The 21,419-nt window shown below is 38.3% G+C and overlaps 1 protein-coding gene and 1 long non-coding RNA gene across 2 annotated transcripts in view; one reads left to right on the top strand and one right to left on the bottom strand.

Annotated features, from left to right (window-relative positions):
* Positions 1 to 21,419, top strand: part of LOC146477026 (uncharacterized) — a 310,708-nt gene that overhangs the window by 51,566 nt on the left and 237,723 nt on the right. The window lies entirely within an intron of this gene.
* Positions 1 to 21,419, bottom strand: part of LOC146477035 (treslin-like) — an 88,428-nt gene that overhangs the window by 22,638 nt on the left and 44,371 nt on the right. Inside the window, exons 8-11 of the mRNA XM_085114083.1 lie at positions 17,966 to 18,021; positions 13,585 to 13,668; positions 5,067 to 5,176; positions 4,447 to 4,525 (exon numbers count right to left, since the gene is read on the bottom strand). Coding sequence (XP_084970209.1) covers positions 4,447 to 4,525; positions 5,067 to 5,176; positions 13,585 to 13,668; positions 17,966 to 18,021 — 329 coding nt within the window. The remainder of the gene's footprint in view (positions 1 to 4,446; positions 4,526 to 5,066; positions 5,177 to 13,584; positions 13,669 to 17,965; positions 18,022 to 21,419) is intronic.

The following is a 21,419-nucleotide window of genomic DNA, read 5'->3' as shown; positions in this document are numbered from 1 at the left end:
TGTAAAGAGAAGTTTGAAAGTTACTTCGTCATAAAACGAAACACGATATTTGAGCAAGCTAAATTTAATCTTAGAAGCCAAAAGGAAAATGAGTCAAAGAATAATTTTATTACCAATTTGAACTGTCTGGCTAAGTACTGTGAATTTAGCACCCTTAAGGAAGATCCCACCCGGGATAGAAATTATTGTAGTGGGGCTGAAAGACAAAAAGCTCTCTGAACAGTTGCAGATAGATTCCAAGCTCAATTTGGAAAAGGCAATTTCAAAATCCATGCAGTCTGAGATATTGAAAAAGCAACAAATTTTCCCATAGGGAAATATCAGAGCCCCAACTGGCTAGTGTGGATCATTTATCCAAAGGAAATGGAAAAGAAGTGCAAGCTACAGACAGGGTTTGGAAAAAGAAACCCAAAGCAGAGCACTAGGCTGAGAAGATTGCTGACAGAAGATGTCCAGGATGCTTTGTATGAACTGCTCCAAAGTGGGTCACTGGGCAAAAGCTTGCAGATCTCAATCAGACAAGAGAGTGAGTGAGTTGAACTTCTGTGACACACAGCACGATTCTTGGGTGAACTTACTCAACTAGCTGCTGTTCAAGGAGGTGAAGGCGATTTGTGGAAAGCAAAGGTCACACTGAATTGGGCAAACAGACAAATTTAAAGTGGATGTAATTGCAATTCCACTAAGTCTGTACTACAGTCTGACACCAACCCCATTGCTAAGGAAGACTACCAAGTTGCTAATGGGTCCTTGTTAACAGAATCTGAGTTGCCTAGGAGCAGTCACAGCAGAATTACAAGTCCAAGAAAACTTTGCTTGAGAACAAGTGTACGTGTTAGAAGATTTATAGAGAGCTCTGTTGGGAAGAGAACCAGCTGAATGTCTGAGGCTGATAAGCTGACTCAACAGCTTGAGCAGTGATGACTTCAAGACTATAGTTGCTGAAAAACACCCTTAGCTGTTCAGGGGACTGGGAATCATGAAGGACAGCTACAGAATCACACTCAAAGATGATGCAAACATTTCAAGTGACCGTTCCAAGGAAAGTGCCCCAACTGCTGTATCAGGAGACGAAAGAGGATTTAGATAGAATGCTAGAAACAGACATCACATCCAGAGTAGACCACACTGATTGGTGTGCACCCATGGTCGTAACTCCCAAAAGCAATAGAGTCTGTGTAGACCTGAGCAAGCTCATTGTGTATGTCAAGAGAGAGAACCATCCACTTCAAGCAGTGGGATGATTGGCAGGTTCCAGAGTCTTCACAAAACTGAATGCCACATCAGGTTTCTGGCAGATCAAACTAGCCTTGGAATCAAGACCATTGACAACGTTTGTTACTCCATGGGTACGTTTCTGCTTTAGAGAAATTCCAGAAAAACATGAGTCAGTTCCTGGAGGGATTAATAGGTGAAGAATGCAACATAGATGACATCTTGGTCCCATGAGACCAGGTAGAGGCTGTTAAGAATGCATCTGTTACAAGCCAGTGTGACACTTAATCTTGCAAAGTGCAACTTCAGCACAAACTGTGTCAAGTTCCTTGGACACGTCATAAGCTCCAAAGGAATTAATGCTGATCCTAAAAAGCTAATAATAATAACTAATAATAATTTATGCATTTATATTGGTTGACTTCCATATGCCCGGCGTAGTCAATCGAACGAAACCGAACCAAAAACCAATCGAACCCAATCGTTCGATTGAAGTTCGATTGGTTCGGCAATCGAACATAATCGAACTGGAACTTCTTTTGTGAGTTCCATTAAGTTCGATTACTGAACCCAATCGAACTCAATCGAGCGATTGGGTTCGATTGGGTTTGGTAGAAAAACAAAATGGTATACAAAATTGATAAGCATTAACCCTTAGTAGAACTGGAAGGAATTCACTCTTTAACTGAGTTTTAACTAGAGGAGCAAGTGTGAGAGATATTAACAAATTTCAATGAACTAAAATCTTTATTGTTTAGCTGATTCGAAATTGATTCATTCACAATAAAAATATAACATGAACGGCTCAGTACAACATGTAAACTGCCTTTACATCGCTCGGGATAACACCGAACGGGGATATTTTTAAAAGATTTATACCGTCGTCGCTAAAGCTTCGCTTAGATAACTATAAAACGACCACTGCAACTGAATCTGGAAAGTACAGTGTGTACAAAATAGTTATTACTGGCGCTAAAAGTGTCCTCATTACCTCAAAGTAGGTTTCAGACCAACAATAGATTTCAGAGCAACGCTTTGTTTCAGACCAGATGAAACGGGTTCGTGTTTCTGATCGTTGAGGTGTTCCATTATGTTCGATTGTTGAACTGTTCGATTACCAAACGTTTGATTGCGTTCGATTGGCAAAATTTTTTTGTGAGTTCGATTAAGTTTGATTACCGAACGCAATCGAACCCAATCGCTCGGTTCGATTGGGTTCAATTACCGAACGTTCGATTGACTACGCCGGGCACATGACAGTCAATCCACATAACCAGTGACCAGCATCACCGAGAATGAAAACAATGAACATTTAAATTCCTTTTTGTAATGTCCGGCATTTGAATGGAATGTTGAACATTTCTCTGGAAATCTTTCCAAAAAAGATGCTTTGACTGAAAAAAAAAAGAAAAAACAAATATTCAAAAAAGTCGGGAAACAATCGTTATTCTTGAAATACTTAATGCTGTAATGTAAAGAAAACTTCATCGCTTTATACCATCAATAAACTGGGGAAGATTTCTATTGAAACTCTGAAATCTTGTTCGCGATGTTCAAAACTAACGTAAATTTCAAACTCCGTTCAAATTTCAAAAATACTGGTCACACGTGACGTGGATTGACTGTAACAGCAGACACCCAGCAAAGCCTCTGTCTCCAATAGGACGAGATACGGAAGTCTTGGTGAAAGATCTTCAGCGCACAGGAAAAGGGGTGAAAGCAGAATCAACACCTCGGTCCTATGAAGTTGAAACACCCACCAGCACAGTAACAAGGAACCAGTGGACCTAACATCAATGCCGGATCTGGAGAAGCAGGAGTGACTGACAACTGCAGTGAATTCAGCACCGGTTGAAAAACAAGGACACGGCACCTATGCAAACTGACATTCCTCACTTGAAAGGAAATCTGCAAGTGCCCCTTGTAACACCTGTTCTTGCCACTAGGCCTGAGAGAGTCATAAAGCTTTCACTAAAAGGTGAGAAAAATCTTGGTTTGGGGTGACATTACGTAGTTAGTTTTGATAGATTTTGTAGTCACTTACTAAAGTTTTTGTTAGTTTGAAACTTAAGTTTGCCCTTTCAAACAAAAAAGGGGGAGATGTTGTGTTAGCTTACATGAATTGTATAATTTGTAGACTCAATCCCCAGAAGGGTCCTTGGAATATTAGACATGGCATTAGACACGAACCATGTCTGGCTTACTAAAGCATATGTTTTAACTCAATAACTTAACAAGGGCCATTTGGATTGTTTCGCAAACATAAGGTTGTTTGGTCAAACTTGCTACATGATATGGTGTCTCATGTTTGGTGATGAAATTGTGTTATGAACTAAGAATTTCCTTGGCCACAGGTCGCTACAGACCTATGGATGAAAGAGAAGTATAAAAATAACTGAAGTCATACAAATGTGCCTTTGTATTGCTTGAAATGTTTTTCCTTTTAAACAGAAAATGAAATGTACCTTCCATCAAAAATTAACCATTAAGTTTTAACACTGAATGCCTCTTAATATTTCTATCATGCAATGAAATTATTTCCCTTTCAAAACGGAGAAATGTTGATCTAATGAGCTCACTTTATGTTCAGCAGGACAGTACATTTCAATTTTTCCATAAAATATTGATTCAAATACTCCTAAATTAAGATAAACTCTTGTGCAAAATCTGCCTTAGAGTCACTGCACTGCTAACCTTATTGCAATAAAATTCAGCATGACAGGCCTAATCCTCCAAAGATCGTCAGCTGTTAAAGGATATTTTAAACTTGTGGTTGCCAAGGTTGTGGACTATGTTTGTGCTATGTTATGTAATGGATTTTTCAAAGAATATATCACATAATTTCCAGGCAAGCTGTTGTGACTGAGAGTAGCGAATGACTTTACTCTTTTTCCATTGTGACTATCAATCCCTTAGTTGTCTTTTGCCTTAATTTACGCTTGCACAAGTCACTTTGCATTTAGTTAACCACATTGAAGTCCATCTCAAGTAATTCTGTCAAAGTTGAACTTACACCGAAACATAAATTAATATGAAACGAGTACATGTCAAGCGTTAAATTCTTGTGTTACAATGGATTTCATTCTGTGGGTTTTATCTTGGCATCATTGAGTGACAATGTGCTATGTACAATTTCTTAAATGCCACAAGGTACAAAACGCTATTTCAGAGAAATTGGTAAGAGAAGAGCATTGTACTATACATGTATTTAACATAATTGACAACAGGTACCTCTTCAACTAAGGAACTGTTTTCATCGGCATTTGTAAGAGCTGCTATCTCTGTTCGAAGCAGGATTTGGAGCTGGTACCTAGAGGAAACCAAACAGATGACTGATTATAAGTCAGTAAAGATTAAGATCTTTGCAATGTCCAAATCAAACAATTGCTGTTTTGAGACAAGTTAGAAATGGCAATTGCATAGATTAAGGTTTTCCATCACTTTAAGTAAGTACCCTTTACTGATTACATGCCCCAATTGATTGAAGTTGCATAATACCATAGACACAGTGAATTTTCTTAGGGTAACGGCTTTCCAAAGAAAACTGTAGTGATTCTCTTTATGTTTCTGTCAAGTAAGTAGAAACTTTAAGATGCTTGAGAGATATACTGTGCGCAAAACAGGAATAACTTTACCATCTGTTTTAAAAAGTTCACCAGCAACCAATGGACTAGGTTCCAGAACAAAAAATCCACATTGCAGTCTAACACACAGAGAGGATTCTATATTGGAATGGCATTGCAATACTCAACTACATATTTGTTTCCACAAATCTCCTCATCCTCCTGAACGTCTTTTGCGACTGTTTAAATCATAAGAACAGCTGTTACGAGAAGAACTCAACAACTTACTCTCTAACTTGCTGTTCTTTTCTGCCAGCAGCATCACAGCCTTCATATTTTTCTCTCAGTTTCAAGACCGTTAGGAGAACATTCTCTTTTAGAAACTTGACAGCACAATCCTGATATAAGAAATAACAGTGCTTGTCACTGTGATAACAAAGTCACTAAAATCAAACATCTACTGAGCAGCCACCCTCTTGTTAGTGGGTGGTTGATAATTCTGAACTTTTTCTAGTGTGATTCTCTAATTAACATCCACCTCTCTAAACTCAAACACACCCCTTTAAACAAGTAACAACCTTGGAAGACCGTCTCCAGCTTTTCTGCAATAAAACTGAGCTTTGTTATCAATGTGTTTAATAATAAAACAGTGATCTACAAAATTCGTTTAATGTCTGGTCCTCAGGGGATCTAAAACTTTGAGGGATTTTCAAATAAAAATTGGTAAAAGTCTTTCCCTCGCTAAAATTATTTTTGTCTCTTCCATTCTTAGCGTACCTAATCATTTTGCCAATCAGGTGAACAAGCTGTTATCAAACTTTATGTGTAATCACAAACCACCAAAAATCAATACGCCTGATTACGATTACGATAAGTCTTTGAAATAGGTTTGGGTGAAATGGTTTTTAACGTCTGAGACTGAGTCCTGGAAGACAATACCATTGGGCCTTTTACAAACAGTTGGGGTTCCTTGTTCTTTCAATGCAATTTCCCGTTAAAAGTAAAGCCTTGCCTAAGTTTCCACTCCTAACGCAATTCAACAAAGAGGTATTAAGTCCCTGGGAAGAAATTGTTATCTAAACTCCCAAGACAAGAAAAGAATAAAAGACCCTATTCCTTGGGACAATCACCTTATAACAACCTTTCTCTTATAAAGAACTGTATAACAATGGTGTAAGGAATTCGAAATTGTCAGATATATTAACTGAGGAAGGGATGTTCATGTCTTAAAACAAATTCCCTATGTTACATCTGCCTGTGTAATCGAATTCCAGAATGTTGGAGGGAAACTTTAAACTGTGGTGTAATCAGTTGTGAGATGAACTCGTTCCCTTCCACAAGTGATCTAGGAAATTGGACATGTCAGTTTGCACATTCTTTCTACATCATGACAATTTTTAAAAAGGCCTACAACAGAAGTTCGCCTTATACAGGCTGGCTTCAATGATCAATAGATCTGGGCGCTAATACAGCCTCTCTTTTAAAAGGAGCCAAAAACAAAAATCCTCATGTTTCAGTTCAAAATAAGCCACAATATTATTTACACAAATCAAAAAGAGGGGGGTGAATAGGGGTATGCAAATCTGCCGATCCATGCTATTTTTTGGCCAAATCAGTCGATCAAACGCTATTTTCATTCAAATCCGGATCTGCGGCCATAGTTTAAATCTTTTTTTGCTTTTAATATTTTATTAAGGTGGCAGGCCAAACATGACTTCCACAGGTCCCAAAATGTACCTTAGACTTATGGATAGTGCTTTCGCGAGTGAGTTTCTGAGAGGATTCCTTTTTTGATCAAAATGCAGTGAGATCTCTCTGCTGAATGGTGTTGATCTTTGATCATGATCACAAAGGAATATACGCAAATTTACTGAATGGAGGTTTTCTTATCCTTTGGAGCAATTTGAATAGTTTCTTTGTGCCCGTTGTGTATGCTAGCTCTAGGGTTTTTGTTAAAAGCATTGGATTCTTGCAGTTTCTTTACAGCTTGCTTGCTTTGTGGCCTCAATACTTGAGGTATTGCGTTCTTATAGCTGACATGTACCTCCATCGCTCTGTTGTCTTTTCTCGCATCCAACAGATATTTAAAGCTTAGACAGTTGGAAACTGTCTTGTAAGTGTCAAGGATGCTGCAGTGGTTACTTTTGGCAAATGTTCAATGTTGTTTCTCAGGCAAGACACCAGTTTTGGTCCTCAGGTGGACCTCAGCAGCTGCTGCTGTAAGGTGATCTTTTTTCTGAATGATTCAACGATAAATCTGTTGCCACATTTGTACATATCGGTGTGATCGAACGCTCTTCTTTTTTCATTGGCTCCTTAAAGAACCCATAGTGTTGATCTAGTTTTGATCTGTTCTAGGTTGTGTTTCTGACTAAGGTATTAATTTCCCTTTTTTGACCACGTAGAGTTTAGTGTGACCCTACTGAGTGCATTTATTTGTAGAATGCCAGTACGTTAACACCTTTTCAAACTCTTTTGGCTCTAAGTGGAGTTCCTAGCAATGTGCCTGTGGTAACTCTAAGAAATGCAGATTAAATCTATGCACATTACCCTGAAAAATGCTCCTTTCGCACTCTTAATTTTTGCCTTCATTTACTGCATCATTATAAGTTTTGGTCAGGGGCTACAGGCCTGCTGTGTGTAAATTTATAAAATGCGTAGCCATGTAAGCTATTTTTGCAAATCTGCAAACTCTTATTTGGCAAGTTACAATTCCGTCGCATGAGCTTCCTTACAACTTTGAACAAATGTACATAATTTGACCTAATTTACATGACGGTCCTTTTCCCAGAAAATTTTCACATTTGAGTTGTTACAAATTGCAAGGGTCGATTGTCTTCTTTACCATGCCTGAGAACAATACATTACTAATCTCTTACTAACCGAGCGCGAGGGCCGTACTGGGGAATCTTAGCCCGAGGTCGTGGCAGTACAGACCGAGCCCAGCGAGATCCGTACAAAAACGACCGAGGGCCAAGATTCTCCAGTGCGGCTTGAGCAAGCTACAATCTTGGACAGAATAAAATGAAAAATTAAACCCCCCCTCCCCCCAAATTCAATGATGAATCCGCGCGCAAAGCAAAACGCGCCATTTTTCCATCATTGAAATGGGGGGGAGGGGTGGTCTTAATTTTTCATTTGATCTGTCCAAGATTGTCAGCCGGCTTTAAGCGTGACAAAACAAAGGGAGTGACTAATTAGTAGATTATTTGTCAACACATTTATCGGGCTATATCAACTGTGTCTGACGCAGTCACGCGCGTCACAACCTGAAGGCGGTATCTGTGTTAAGGTATTACAAGTGCGATATTTTGGTAACAGAGAGTAAATAAAATACGCAATTGTTTGCACAACTTTCCAAAAAGCACTGAAAAATCCTCAGACAACATGCCCTCGAGAAAAAGAATATCGGAAGAAACAAAGGCTTCAATCAGAGTCCTAAAGATGACTACAAATCTCACATTAAATGAGGTCGCCGAACGCTTTCAGGTCTCGACAGCAAGTGTTCACCGCGTAACGAGCTCAAAATACAAGGAAGTACATGAGAGCAGGAGACATTTGAGCGGCAGAAAGAAAAAGCTTACTTCTGAACACGAAGCGTTGATTCTTAGAACCATTGAAGAGTTAAGAGAGCAAGAGGGTTCATTTTCTTCGCGGCGCCTGATGGAGCGGACAGGAATTCGTCATGTCACTGATCTAACGGTTCGGCGTTTGTTAAATAGAAACGGGTACTTCTTCCTGCAGGCTCGTAAAAAGGGACTAATGAGTCAAAGCGACAAAGAGAGAAGAGTAGAATTTGCTAGACGGATGCAATCAAATTACCCTCAGAGTGTCTGGACGGACACTATCGCGTTTTACTTAGATGGGGTCTCGTTTATTTACAAGACCAACCCCATGGACCAAGCCCGAGCACCCAAAGGGAGAGTATGGCGAAAAAAATCCGAAGGTTTAAACCAAGGGTGTTTGGCTAAGGGAAGTAAAGTCGGAACAGGAGGTAAAGTTGCCAGGATGATGGTAGCAATAACTCACGGTGGAGGAGCAATAATTTGTGAGAGATACGAAAAAATGGATGCAAAATATTTTGCATCGTTTATTGACCAACACTTTAACACCATGTTTGAACGATCTGCCAAGGGATTGACTCACCTCTGGCTGCAAGACGGTGATCCTAGCCAAAACAGTAAAACAGCCCGTGAAGCTATGGCTCGTTGTCATTGCGAACTATTAAAAATACCGCCGCGAAGTCCCGATTTAAATCCTATTGAGAACATTTTTCACATTGCTTCCAAAAAGTTGGAAAAAGATGCCCTGAACGAAGGCATCATACATGAGTCGTATGAAGAATTCTGTGATAGAGTGCAGAGAACAATCAGTGGTATTTCTCAGGAGTTGATCGATAAAACTATCCAGTCTATGAGTGGTCGCATCACCGGCATAATACAAAACAACGGAGAACGACTAAAATATTAACTCCTTGGGTCACAGTACTCACTGACCGGCCATCGCCTACTGGAACTATGTTTCCGGAATGATACTTCAAACGTTTTATTGACGGTTTACGATGTATTTTGCACGGTTTATGGCTGGTTTTGAACGGTTTCAAACGGTTTTGGACGATTCCGGCTATCAGTAAAATATATTTGATTCAAGTCTTTCATTTGTCTCTCACTGCAACGAAACCGTGGTAAATCGTGGAAAATCGTTGCTAACAGTTTGTAAACCGTGCCAATAGAGACTTTCAAATAATAAAATCGTTGTAAGTTCTTAGGAATTGAAAAATATCAATAAAATGAAGTGTTTACAGTCTTGCTTCAAGGTCTTCAGTGTAAACAAAGGCAGTTTTAGAACTTTAAATTCACAAGAACTTAAATGTGTAGACGCAATAGCACATGGGTTCAGAGCGTGTATTGCGTACAGTGTGCTGAACGTAGATGATACCGCTGGTTCGAGCCCCTCATCTCTTCATCATAATCTTTTTTTTTTTAATCTTTCTAGACTTTTCTCCTTTTCTTTTTTCTAGTTTTCCACCAGTCTAGTCAACAGCTGCCAGCCAGTTGATTTACACGGGCTTTCGCCCGTAAGCACAAAAAAAAAAAAAAAAAGAAAGAAAGAAAAAGAAAATGGTTTTCCATCTCATGTACGAGAGCCTCTCTTTTCTTTTATTCATTAACACGAATTCACTCCCCAGTACCTTCATAATACCACTGGAATGTAATGTTACAATGTAGCTTGAATTGAGTACAAGCGTGTTCTGACAGGCGCCTTTTCAGTTTTCCACTTCTTTATTTGTCTTGCAAAAATTTTTCAACACTAAGGCTGCAATAACTCAGCCTAATGCGACAATAGTCATGACACGCAACTATGCCTATTCCATCTCCATATCAATAGAATACACACGACACACACTTTATCAAGATTTCCTTTTAAATACAGTACTTATGTGATGTTTTCATTTCCACACAGGACCACTGTTTTCGTTTGGTTGAGTTTCTTTGCGCTAGGTTTAGTTTTAAAAGCGTGATTGCAGGTTTCATCTTATAGTATTTGACCTATGAAGCTACTGGTAACGTCAGTGTGAACGTCGGACAATCTTGGACAGAATAAAATGAAAAATTAAACCCCCCCTCCCCCCAAATTCAATGATGAATCCGCGCGCAAAGCAAAACGCGCCATTTTTCCATCATTGAAATGGGGGGGAGGGGTGGTCTTAATTTTTCATTTGATCTGTCCAAGATTGTAGGTTAGTAAGTAGTTTATTATATGGCACTCGGAGCAAACTTGTTTATTTATAAAAAAAAAACAAAAAAAAAAACGCACTTCCGGTCACTTGAATTCAAAGGGTTTTCGTCGTGACATGTTTTTGATGACGCAAGCAACCCAGAAAGAACAAGCTACGGTACCACGAGTTTGAAAACAAATAATTAACTGAACGTTTACATGTAATCAGGTTGATTAAAGAAAAGACTTCAAAAACGATTTTTAGCGGAATTTGACGAAAATCTTAACAGCTGCGGTTTGTTTTTGAAACTCACAAAAGGGTTTCATCGATCCCAGAAAATTTTCTAGCGCATCACAAAGTACAGATCAACAAAAGGTTGCTGTGAATATCACAGTGACATTCAACTTTAAAAGAAGCGGCATTAAGTCAATTGTCCTCATCGCTCTCATCTCTGGCTCGGAAACCCAAGTGTAGGGATAAAAACCACCACACAGTTCTTTGAAGTGCAACTGGATTGGAGTCGCCGAATTCTCCTGCCTCAAAAAGAGCATCTTCTTCGTCTTCGTCAATCGCCTGAGCGGCTTGCAGCTTGTTTCTTCTGTCGTGCTCGTGAACTAGTAACTTGCGCTTCGCAGCTAGAACTCTTCTCGATTTTTCAAACTCATTATCCTTGAGTCTGTTCAGTATCGCTGTTTATTATATGGCAAGGTAGTCTTGAGGTAAATACGCACGTTCTGATTGGTTCCTTCTTGGTTGGGATTTTACCATACAGACCGTTTCCATGAAAATGGTCACAAGCCGTGTATTTTTGTTTACGACGAGCGGCAAATTTGAAAAAAATTGCAACTAAAACTGTGAAAAGAAAATCTGAAAATACTTTCATTCTTTGCAAAGAAACTACCAACATGGACGAAGTAGAATATCATTTACAAAGTAAATTTTACTATCCCGATGATCTAGAAACCTCTGAAGCAGGCATCAGCGAAAGCCAGGAAGCTATTGACGATTTTGTAAACAAACAGAAAAGTGAAAACACGAAAGGAAAACGTCTACTGATATGAATACTCTACTCCGTTTTATTTAAGCTAATGGCTTGAATAGTCAAACAGTTGAAAGCCTACCTGCGTCCGAGCTTGACCACCTTTTGTCAATTTTTTGTATGAACGTACGCAGGAAAAATGGTGAATACGAGCCAGCAACATTTTCCAGTTTTCAGCGCAATATACAGCGATACTTGACAGACTCAAGGATAATGAGTTTGAAAAATTGAGAAGAGTTCTAGCTGCGAAGCAGAAGTCACTAGTTCACGAGCACGACAGAAGAAACAAGCTGCAAGCCGCTCAGGCAATTGATGAAGACGAAGAAGATGCTCTTTTTGAGGCAGGAGAATTCGGCGACTCCAATCCAGTTGCACTTCAAAGAACTGTGTGGTGGTTTTTATCCCTACACTTGGGTTTCCGAGCCAGAGATGAGAGCGATGAGGACGATTGACTTAATGCCGCTTCTTTTAAAGTTGAATGTCATGGTGATATTCACAGCAACCTTTTCTTGATCTGTACTTTGTGATGCGCTAGAAAATTTTCTGGGATCGATGAAACCCTTTTGTGAGTTTCAAAAACAAACCGCAGCTGTTAAGATTTTCGTCAAATTCCGCTACAAATCGTTCTTGAAGTCTTTTCTATAATCAACCTGATTACATGTAAACGTTCAGTTAATTATTTGTTTTCAAACTCGTGGTACCGTAGCTTGTTCTTTCTGGGTTGCTCGCGTCATCAAAAACACGTCACGACGGAAACCCTTTGAATTCAAGTCACCAGAAGTGCGTTTTTTTTTTTTATAAATAAACAAGTTTGCTCCGAGTGCCATATAATAAACAACTTACTAACCTAGCTTGCTCGAGCCGCACTGGAGAATCTTGGCCCTCGGTCGTTTTTGTACGGACCTCGCTGCGCTCGGTCCATATTGCCACGACCTCGGGCCAAGATTCCCCAGTACGGCCCTCGCGCTCGGTTAGTAAGAGGTTAATATTGCGCTGAAAACTGGAAAATGTTGCTGGCTCGTATTCACCATTTTTCCTGCGTAAGTTCATACAAAAAATTGACAAAAGGTGGTCAAGCTTGGACGCAGGTAGGCTTTCAACTGTTTGACTATTCAAGCCATTAGCTTCAATAAAACGGAGTAGAGTATTCATATCACTAGACGTTTTCCTTTCGTGTTTTCACTTTTCTGTTTTTTTACAAAATCGTCAATAGCTTCCTGGCTTTCGCTGATGCCTGCTTCAGAGGTTTCTAGGTCATCGCGATAGTAAAATTTGCTTTGTAACTGATATTCTACTTCGTCCATGTTGGAATCAGTCTTTTGGGTAGTTTCTTTGCAAAGAATAAAAGTATTTTCAGATTTTCTTTTCGCAGTTTTAGTTGCAATTTTTTTCAAATTTGCCGCTTGTCGTAAACAAAAATACACGGCTTATGACTGTTTCCATGGAAACGGTCCGTATGGTAAAATCCCGACAAAGAAGGAACCAATCAGAACGTGGGTATTTACCTCAAGACTACCTTGTCATATAATAATTTCTCATATTTTTGGGCATATTTTATTTGAGAACTTTGTTATTTTCAGTTGAAAATTCCCACCAGTGAGCTCCCTTTTAAATTTGTCCATGCCTTATGCTACTGGTAATTTATACCAAACCCCTATGTAGTGGGCAATTGAATTCCATGAGGAAAGCTGCTTAATACTGGTCTGGCTCTGGTGGAAGCCATATATCCTTTAACGTAAAATGTTTCACTTTCCCCTTCAGGATTTAAAAGTCACCTTGTTTGCCAGCCTCATTTTCAAATCAATAATCAGATTGTTCCCTTTTCGTGGAATGTGGCTTGCATAAGGGCCATAAATAGAGTAAAGACTGCCAACCAAACCAAGTATAAACATGCTAAATATTTCAGTTTTATTACTATGTTTTCAAATTTTTTTTATTTTGTTTGCTCATCCAAGGAAAAGCCAACATGTTATTGTGTTGCAGAAAACCACTTTCATAAACACAAAAAAATAAATAATCTTTAAAATAAACATGATGAGACAAAATACCTTCTCTCTTTTATTACCATCAATCTGATAAAGCTTTGAAACTGCCATCATGATGTTGGTGATATTGGTTGGAATATTCGCCCCCTAAGAAAACAATTAAAACACTATCATTGACAAGATGATAACCAGGAGCAGAAGTTCCTTGATTGCTCTATGGGGGAAAAAAAACTTCTACAAATGCTTGACTCCTTTGTCTGCCTCTGTCCACAAACTTGGACAAATAAAATAAAAGTTCTCACAGGTACTAAATGGCTTGAAAAAGCTTGTGCAGGAATTTCAGGAAATCTTTCCCGAAGAACACTTGTTTGCAATTGACAAGTTTTCAAGCACTTTATCCGACAATTCAGTAGTGAAACAGTTAAAGCTGCCAAAAGGGGCTTATGATTCATTAATACATTGAATGCTTACATATAGACATGTACATGTAACTAAAATTTGTTGGCATTTTGAGAGGAAAGTCCCCGCAAACCTTTTGAGGTAAAATTTTATTTGCGAAATCACATTGTTTACAGTACGGGCTAAATGCATCACTAAACAATACAGTATTCTACCTACAATACAGTGCTTACATCACTTTCTATACCAGCTACCTACACTACTAACAATACTCTACTTACAATTCAATACACACTGCTTTAAACATACAATTAACTAGATTACTTACAACACAGGATAAACGTTAGAATTACAATCTAAAAAGCTTGACACACAGGCAGCTATAAGAAAGAAATAAAATAAAACAGTAATACTAAAATAAAAGGCAGTCTATGACTGCATGTGGCTACTGCTTTATTTTTGTAGAATGTTGCAGTAAAAAAGCAATGTTGTATAAAATTCAGAGGGGTGAATGAACAGCTCCAGTCAGTGCCAAAATTGTACAGCTAATTTGATCATGTTGTCACATGGGCGAATTTGGTATGGGCTGGAGGATTTCGGTTTGTTTACACTTTAACACACAGGGGAAAGTAATAGATATGGTTTTGCTCTCGCATGGTGAAGAAATTCCATGAATCAAGGCACACAGATAAACAGACAATAAGCTTTCTTAATTGAAAAATTTATTCAGACAGACCTGTGTTCAAGGTTGAAAAGCAAATTTGTTCAATTTTTGCCTGGAATGAAAGCGACCGGTCCAAGCAAACTGCGAGTCACTAAAGCACAATTTCTCGACTCTTTTAAACTGAGTACGCTTTTTGAACATTTCGCCAAAGCTATTTGAAATATGACAAATCCATCAAATTTAACATAAAGCACGGTGAAATTTACATTCAAACCTGTAGGATTTTGTAAAGTGGATTCCTAGAAGCACGTAAAAGTTTCTGAGAATGTCTACAAGCTCACATGATGATTTGCAGATCTTGTTTACAATCGCACGTTTCACCTTGACACAAAATCTCGAACAGGAATTTCCTCACTATCAAATCACTGATTTCCTATTTTAGAAGTTGTTCTTTTGGTTTACAGTATTGAAAACCTGTGTTTTCCCTCCAAGAACTACAAATTGCCACCTTGAAAATCCACGCATGAAAGACACAGCAGCCATTTCGAAATGAATACAAGGATTTTCTATACAAATAGAGCTGACTGAGTTCTCGTCAACCTGTCGTGGTGAACTCGACCCAACTTCGGGTAAATTCTGCAATTATTCCAAAAGCTTCCGATTTACGGACTTACGCACAACACGATAGCATAGTAGCTACTGACCTAGCCACAAAAACACTACAAGAGGAACAATAAGTAGAGAAACAGTAAAAAAATAAATGAATTTTGTTACCGAGAAAAATTTTAACTTTCGCATTTTTCAACTTTCCATTGTAAGATTAGTACTGGGCAGAGTTGTTAATGCAATGGGCTAAATTGCAAGACAGGAAGTGACAATACACAATAAGTACTACTTTCTGCACAAAATATCACAGAATAATAATAATAACTTTCACATGCTACAAGGACTTTATTTTTGCCAATTATACGTTTTGGTTGATTTTATCTATCAAGTAATTTTCAATGTTTCATGCGAGAAATTTCCCAACGGAAATAATATATATAAAAAAAATAATAATAATAATAATTATAATAAGAACCTGGCCAGAATCCTTTGCAGCGCAAAAAACAAAAATGTCAAATTACTTTGTCAATTTGAAACCCAGGAGGATGCTGCGCCACACCGAAATGTCACTCGACACAAAATATAGCTCACATCAAATTTAGTTTGATGACATCACCACTCATGTGACCACACCCCAAAAATGCCTGTGAACACAGTCATTGTAAAAACGGACATTTATTAATTAAACAATAATCAATGTAGTCAGAAAGAGATTGGTGCGAGGTATATATAGATGGCCATTAATGGTCTTGAATCTTAAAATTAAGGGGGCTATACACAAAAACCAAAAATCTGGAGGGCAAAGCCAACAGGCATATCTTTTTGAGTTTACGGTGTACTGCAACATGAATTTGCATGTGTAGAGATGTAGTACTTTCCATTACATTGTTACCATGGTGGCATTATCAGTCACTTGACCAGGATGCTCAGAATTCTTCAAAGCTTTTGGAAAGCTACTACTAATAAGCCCAATGAAAGACCAACTGGTAGGTGGCAGGAAGATAGATATTTTGATAAAAAACATTTAAAAGGGTAACTATTTTTATTAATAATAAGCAGATCTGCTCATACAAATTGTTGAATGTAACCTACTCAGCAATTTTTCAAGCTTTAAATGAAAGCAAACTTATATATGAGGTTTGAATGTATGCCCCTGCTAATGGCAATATGTTTGTTTATTATATGGGTGGCTCCGCGAGCGGGCAAGATGACTCAAATCCTGCGCTGTGATTGGCTACCCGAGTGGGCAAGATGGAGCTATCTTGCCAGCTCGGGATTACCCGTTGCCCGTCCGCTTGGCATCGAAAGTTTAATCCCAACAACAATGCAATCTTTTCTTCGATTTTCTCGTTGTTTTGGGGGAAAACCCTCACTAAAAAGTTCAGTAAACTCTCAACATTTACCTAAACGAAAGGAAAGAAAATGGAATCATCCTGGTGTAGTGAAAATTTTGTTTCAGCTACAATGAATGTGAGTTGAATCGGTGAGTTGCATTGCATGTAGTATTTTAGATAGAGTTAATTTTGTAAAACTTATTGTCTCAAGTCGAGTGCCAAATTGATAAGGTCTCTAGGTTTGCAATGACTGTATTTAAATCCTAGCGTAGTGGAAGTTGCGTTAAGTGTTTAGAGCAGTTCAGAAAAGTATTTTTCTCAAGTTCGCCGAAGAAGCTCACGTTTTTATTAGCCACGTCTTGCTTGTAGTTGTTGTAAACAACAAAATCTTATCAAAGTTTCGCCCAGTTTTCTGATTTACCCGCTCTTTTTTTTTTTGGCTTTTGTTTGCATATAATCTTAAAATCTATTGTTCCATTCAAGCATTAATGATTGGAAGCCGAAAACTGTGTAAAAATGTTTATTATTTACGCCACCGCGATCGGCTGAAAATGGCAAGTTTGCCGGATTCCATTCAAATCTTCCCGCTCTTGCAAAAATTGAAATATTTTGTTTTCAATAATTGTATACTCCCTTTAAGCCATAATAAAGTTAGAGCCCTAAGATAATTTAGGACTCCTTGTTTTCCATGATTACAAGCTAATCCAAAAATGCACTGAAAATAAATCTTGCACCAGCCGGCTATGAAAAATTTCTTTCCTAGCAGCTTGTTCGGTCAAGATGGCTGGATATTGGCCTCGTTCTTTTTTTATGTTTTTATGGACCTCGACGAAAAACGCAAAAAAAGAACTTGGCCAATATCCAGCCATCTTGACCTCACGTTTGGTCAATAACTTATATATACTGCTATAATAACGTTTATTAACATGTCAGTGTTGTGTAGCTGTGGGGAGAAGTCCCCTCCACTAATTGTGCACACCTAAACATTACAAGTTTCCTAAGCCTAAAATGAAACTAGTAAACTACAGGTACCTAAAATACTAAAATTTAAATGTTACATACATCCTATCATTGCCGCATACAGATAACCTAAACCTAAAATTAAACTTTTTAAATGCAGGCACCTAAAGTTACAAGATTCAAGAATCTGAGAAACCACCTTACTAAAATTAAAAGTTACAATATTTACATTGCAGTTATTGCCATATACTGCACATGGAGAGAAAACGCAGTTAACACTGTATTATGACATAACTTGTGAAAATTAGACAGACGTTTCCTCGGGTTACTTATTTGCCCACCAGCACGATTAGGGTGATCAAGTAACCTCTGTTTGCAGGGTAATCTGATAAAGTTAGTTTGCTAGCAATCTAAACGTAGGGCCAGCCCTAAAATATTTTGCATCCAGATACATGAAAATCTCCAAAACTCGTCTTCTTACCTCAAAAATAACTTTGTTGCAAATGAAGCAAATGACCATCGCCAACTGAACTTCATCTGAGAAAAAATTGCAAGAAGATATTATGATTATTGGCAAGTTCAAACAAAACCATTTGTCCTGACCATCTTTCTAGCTCAAAGTTGACAGTTGAACTGAGTGTTAAGGATCTTGGGGACTGGATGCTGAGCAACAAACTTAAGCTTAAACACGATAAGACTGAACTTTTAGTTATTAACTCAAAATATCATCCATGACCTCCTCTCAACTATATCCAAAACAGAGATGATGTAATCAAGCCAAGTGATCAGGCAAGGAACCTAGGAGTTGGTTTCAATCAGTATTTCGATTTTTGTGAGCATGTCAAAACGACATGGAAGAGTGCATTTTTCACATTCGTAGTATAGCTAAAATAAGGTGATACTTGTTTAGTTCAGATTATGTTTAGATTATGGTAAAGCCTTATATAACGGTCTCCCAAAGTATCGGATCAATAGAATTCAACTAGCACAGAATTCAGCAGCTGGTCTTCTTACCTTGACTAGAAAGTAGGAGCATATTACAACAATACTTATGGGCCTACAATGGCTCCCTGTGTGCTTCAGGATTATTTCTTAAGATTTTGTTACTGACTTATAAAGCTCTAGATGGACTGGCACCGAGCTACAACAGGGATCTATTGAGATACAAGAACTTGGGCCATGTGTTAAGATCTTCAAACAATCGCTTGCTTGATAAGCCGGCGGCCAAGCTTAAAAGATAATATATGGTGATAGGGCATGCTTGGTCGCAGGACCAAAACTATGGAATAAATTACCATTACATATTAGGCAATCATCATCAGTAGCAGTATTTAAAACTAAGCTTAAGACTTATCTGTCTAAGGATACCTTTGATTTGTAATTTTTACAATTTAATTGTGTGAATCTTTTTTATTATTGTTGTAAAGCACCATGGACAGCTAGTGGATTTTGAAGCTAAAGAAGTGTATTAATTTTAACTTTTTAAATTTTTCATGGAGCTTTTCGAGCACTTGTCTGCAATAATCAAACAAAGTGGGAAATGAAAATCTTTGACCCCCACTCAATTTTGGCATGTAAATAGATCTTCAGGGGTGGTGTTCCAAAATGTCCTTTATTAACGTTCTAAATTCATTGTTGCCATGGTAACATCAGACGTTTTTTTGGTACCACAAACGCCAATATGGAACTCAGAAGCCGCTGTGAAAAGTGCCAAAATAAATAATGTAAGACACTCAATCTATTAATACACTACAACTCAAGACTTGAAGCAAAAGTTAAACATTTATTCAACTTTACCAAAAATGTATCACGATTTTTGTTTTATCGATGATGAATAAATGAAACAGTTTAGGCCATTTTAGTTGATGGGTAAAACAGGCAACATATTTTCTTGAATTTAAAAGGACATGAGTTCTAGAAATGAAATTACATAGCTAGTTAACAGTTGACATTATAATCACTATGTCTGTAAAAATTTCCGCAGGGCCGACTTGTTTGAATCCCATGGCAAATAAGGAAAAAGGTTATAAAAATTCATTACCCACATTTTGACATAACTGAACCTGTGGATTGGCCAGAAAAATATTTAAAAAAAAATAAAATGGCCTTGTTTTTAATATCGTGCAAGTTGATTAAATTTCTGAAGAATCTACCCCTCAGTGACTGTTATTTTTTAAAGAATATCAAGCAAATTTAAGATTACCTTACGAGTGTTGTCCAATACACACAAACGGAATCCAATGGAAAGGATTGGCAGTCAGTTAGTATACCATTGGTGAAATGCATCTCATTAAGGGGACTTAGACTATTTTCGCTATGGTTCGGTTTGAGTACTGTGGGATGCCGGTTGTCCATACATACCAATCGCTTGATTGGTAACAATAGCGTGACTTGGCATTCCATCGATACACCATTGTTCAATTGCATCTCATTAAGGTATCAGCCACCCTTCAGGACAGTCCGCGCGCGGATCGCTGCCATATTTGAGGTTTCAACGTTTTCAAATAGACAGTTTGAGAGCTTTCTTTTAAAAAAAAAATCAGAAGAAAATATTATTTCTGTCGAAAGATATCGAGGGTAAAAGATTTTTCTCGTTAATTATATTAATTGTCCGTTGACAAAATTTGTCATACCCGTGTCACATATCAATTAACTTGTCTGTGAACTAGTAACGTGATACCGAGTGTGTGCTTCGACACAACACAGCGAATTGTCTTCATGTTGTTTATAGCCTTGAGTATTCTGCGTGGATATTTAGCGTTTGCTTCGGTGAAAATGCCGCCAAAAAAAAGAAAAGGTCGTGTCCGTTTTCGTCATCGAAACCGAGAGCGAAAAAGAAATCGAAGAGCGAGTTTGACAAACAATGGGCCGCAAAATTTGGAGAGAGCAACAAAGGCTCAGTTTATCGGCAAGAGAAGTGGCTCGAGGAGTTGGATATTCAGAAAAGCGAAAATGCTACAGTTGCTGCGAGTGCAAGCCACTCCAAAATCCAGCTAGAAGAGCCAGAAGAAGAAAGCCAATTAAGCTCAACGACCCCATCTGCTGATGGAACGTGGAAAACAATAAGCGGTCGAGCTATCCCGTCGAGCGAAAAGCTGCTTGAGAAACTGGACGAGTCTGTATCTTGTCGATTTTGCCAGGGAAGAGTCCAAGTCATGGAAGATGCAGCGACTAAGCATGGACTTGGTTCTACCTAGAGAATCCAGTGCGAGAATAAAAGCTGTCCGTCGCACAAGACAAATTCTGTTTTTAATTCTTCCGAGAAGAGCAGAGCGTTTGAAATAGAGCGGGCCTCGGTTCTTGGCCTTCGAGCAATCGGCGGCTTCGCTTTCGTTCATGTTGATTTCGCACTGGTTTTCGGCATCTTTACCAACCTAGCCAACATTTCAAGAAATAAACACAATATATTTTTATTGCTACATGAAAACCATATTGTTGTTTGTAAATTAAACGATTACTATGCATGTACGTTCACTTACCTCAACAAATTTTGTCTTTTGTTTACACGCGGTGTTATTGAACTGACTGGAAGCCAAATAATTTATATTTCCCGCGCGCTGCCTTCCGCGAAAGTTTGTTCCTGTTACATGTTACCTGTCAAAGTCCTATTGTTAGAGAAAATTGATCCCTCTCTGATATCAATCAGAATAAACATTTAGGTGTTATAATCTCATTCCAGGTAGGATGCCGCCAAAAATGTATTTTCCATTTTATCTCCGAACGCAAATTTTGCCGATCGGCTCGTACATTTTGAACTCCAAGTCGGCAGCCTTTCAATCAATTTCGCTAAAATTTGGCCAGAGTGATGCCATACATCTCTTCTACAAAACCGTGTCTGCGAATTTTAATACTCCTTTTGATTTTAAAGCTAGAGCTTTTTTTCCACAGGGAGTGTTGACTTATTGCCTTCCCCAACTTCATTTGCTAATAAAAGA

The sequence above is a fragment of the Pavona decussata genome, unplaced genomic scaffold (genome assembly GCF_977016875.1).
Source record: "Pavona decussata unplaced genomic scaffold, jaPavDecu1.1 SCAFFOLD_72, whole genome shotgun sequence".
Classification (NCBI taxonomy): domain Eukaryota; kingdom Metazoa; phylum Cnidaria; class Anthozoa; order Scleractinia; family Agariciidae; genus Pavona; species Pavona decussata.
The sequence above is the reverse complement of the archived record's forward strand: the minus strand, read 5'-3'. Positions and strand labels throughout refer to the sequence as shown.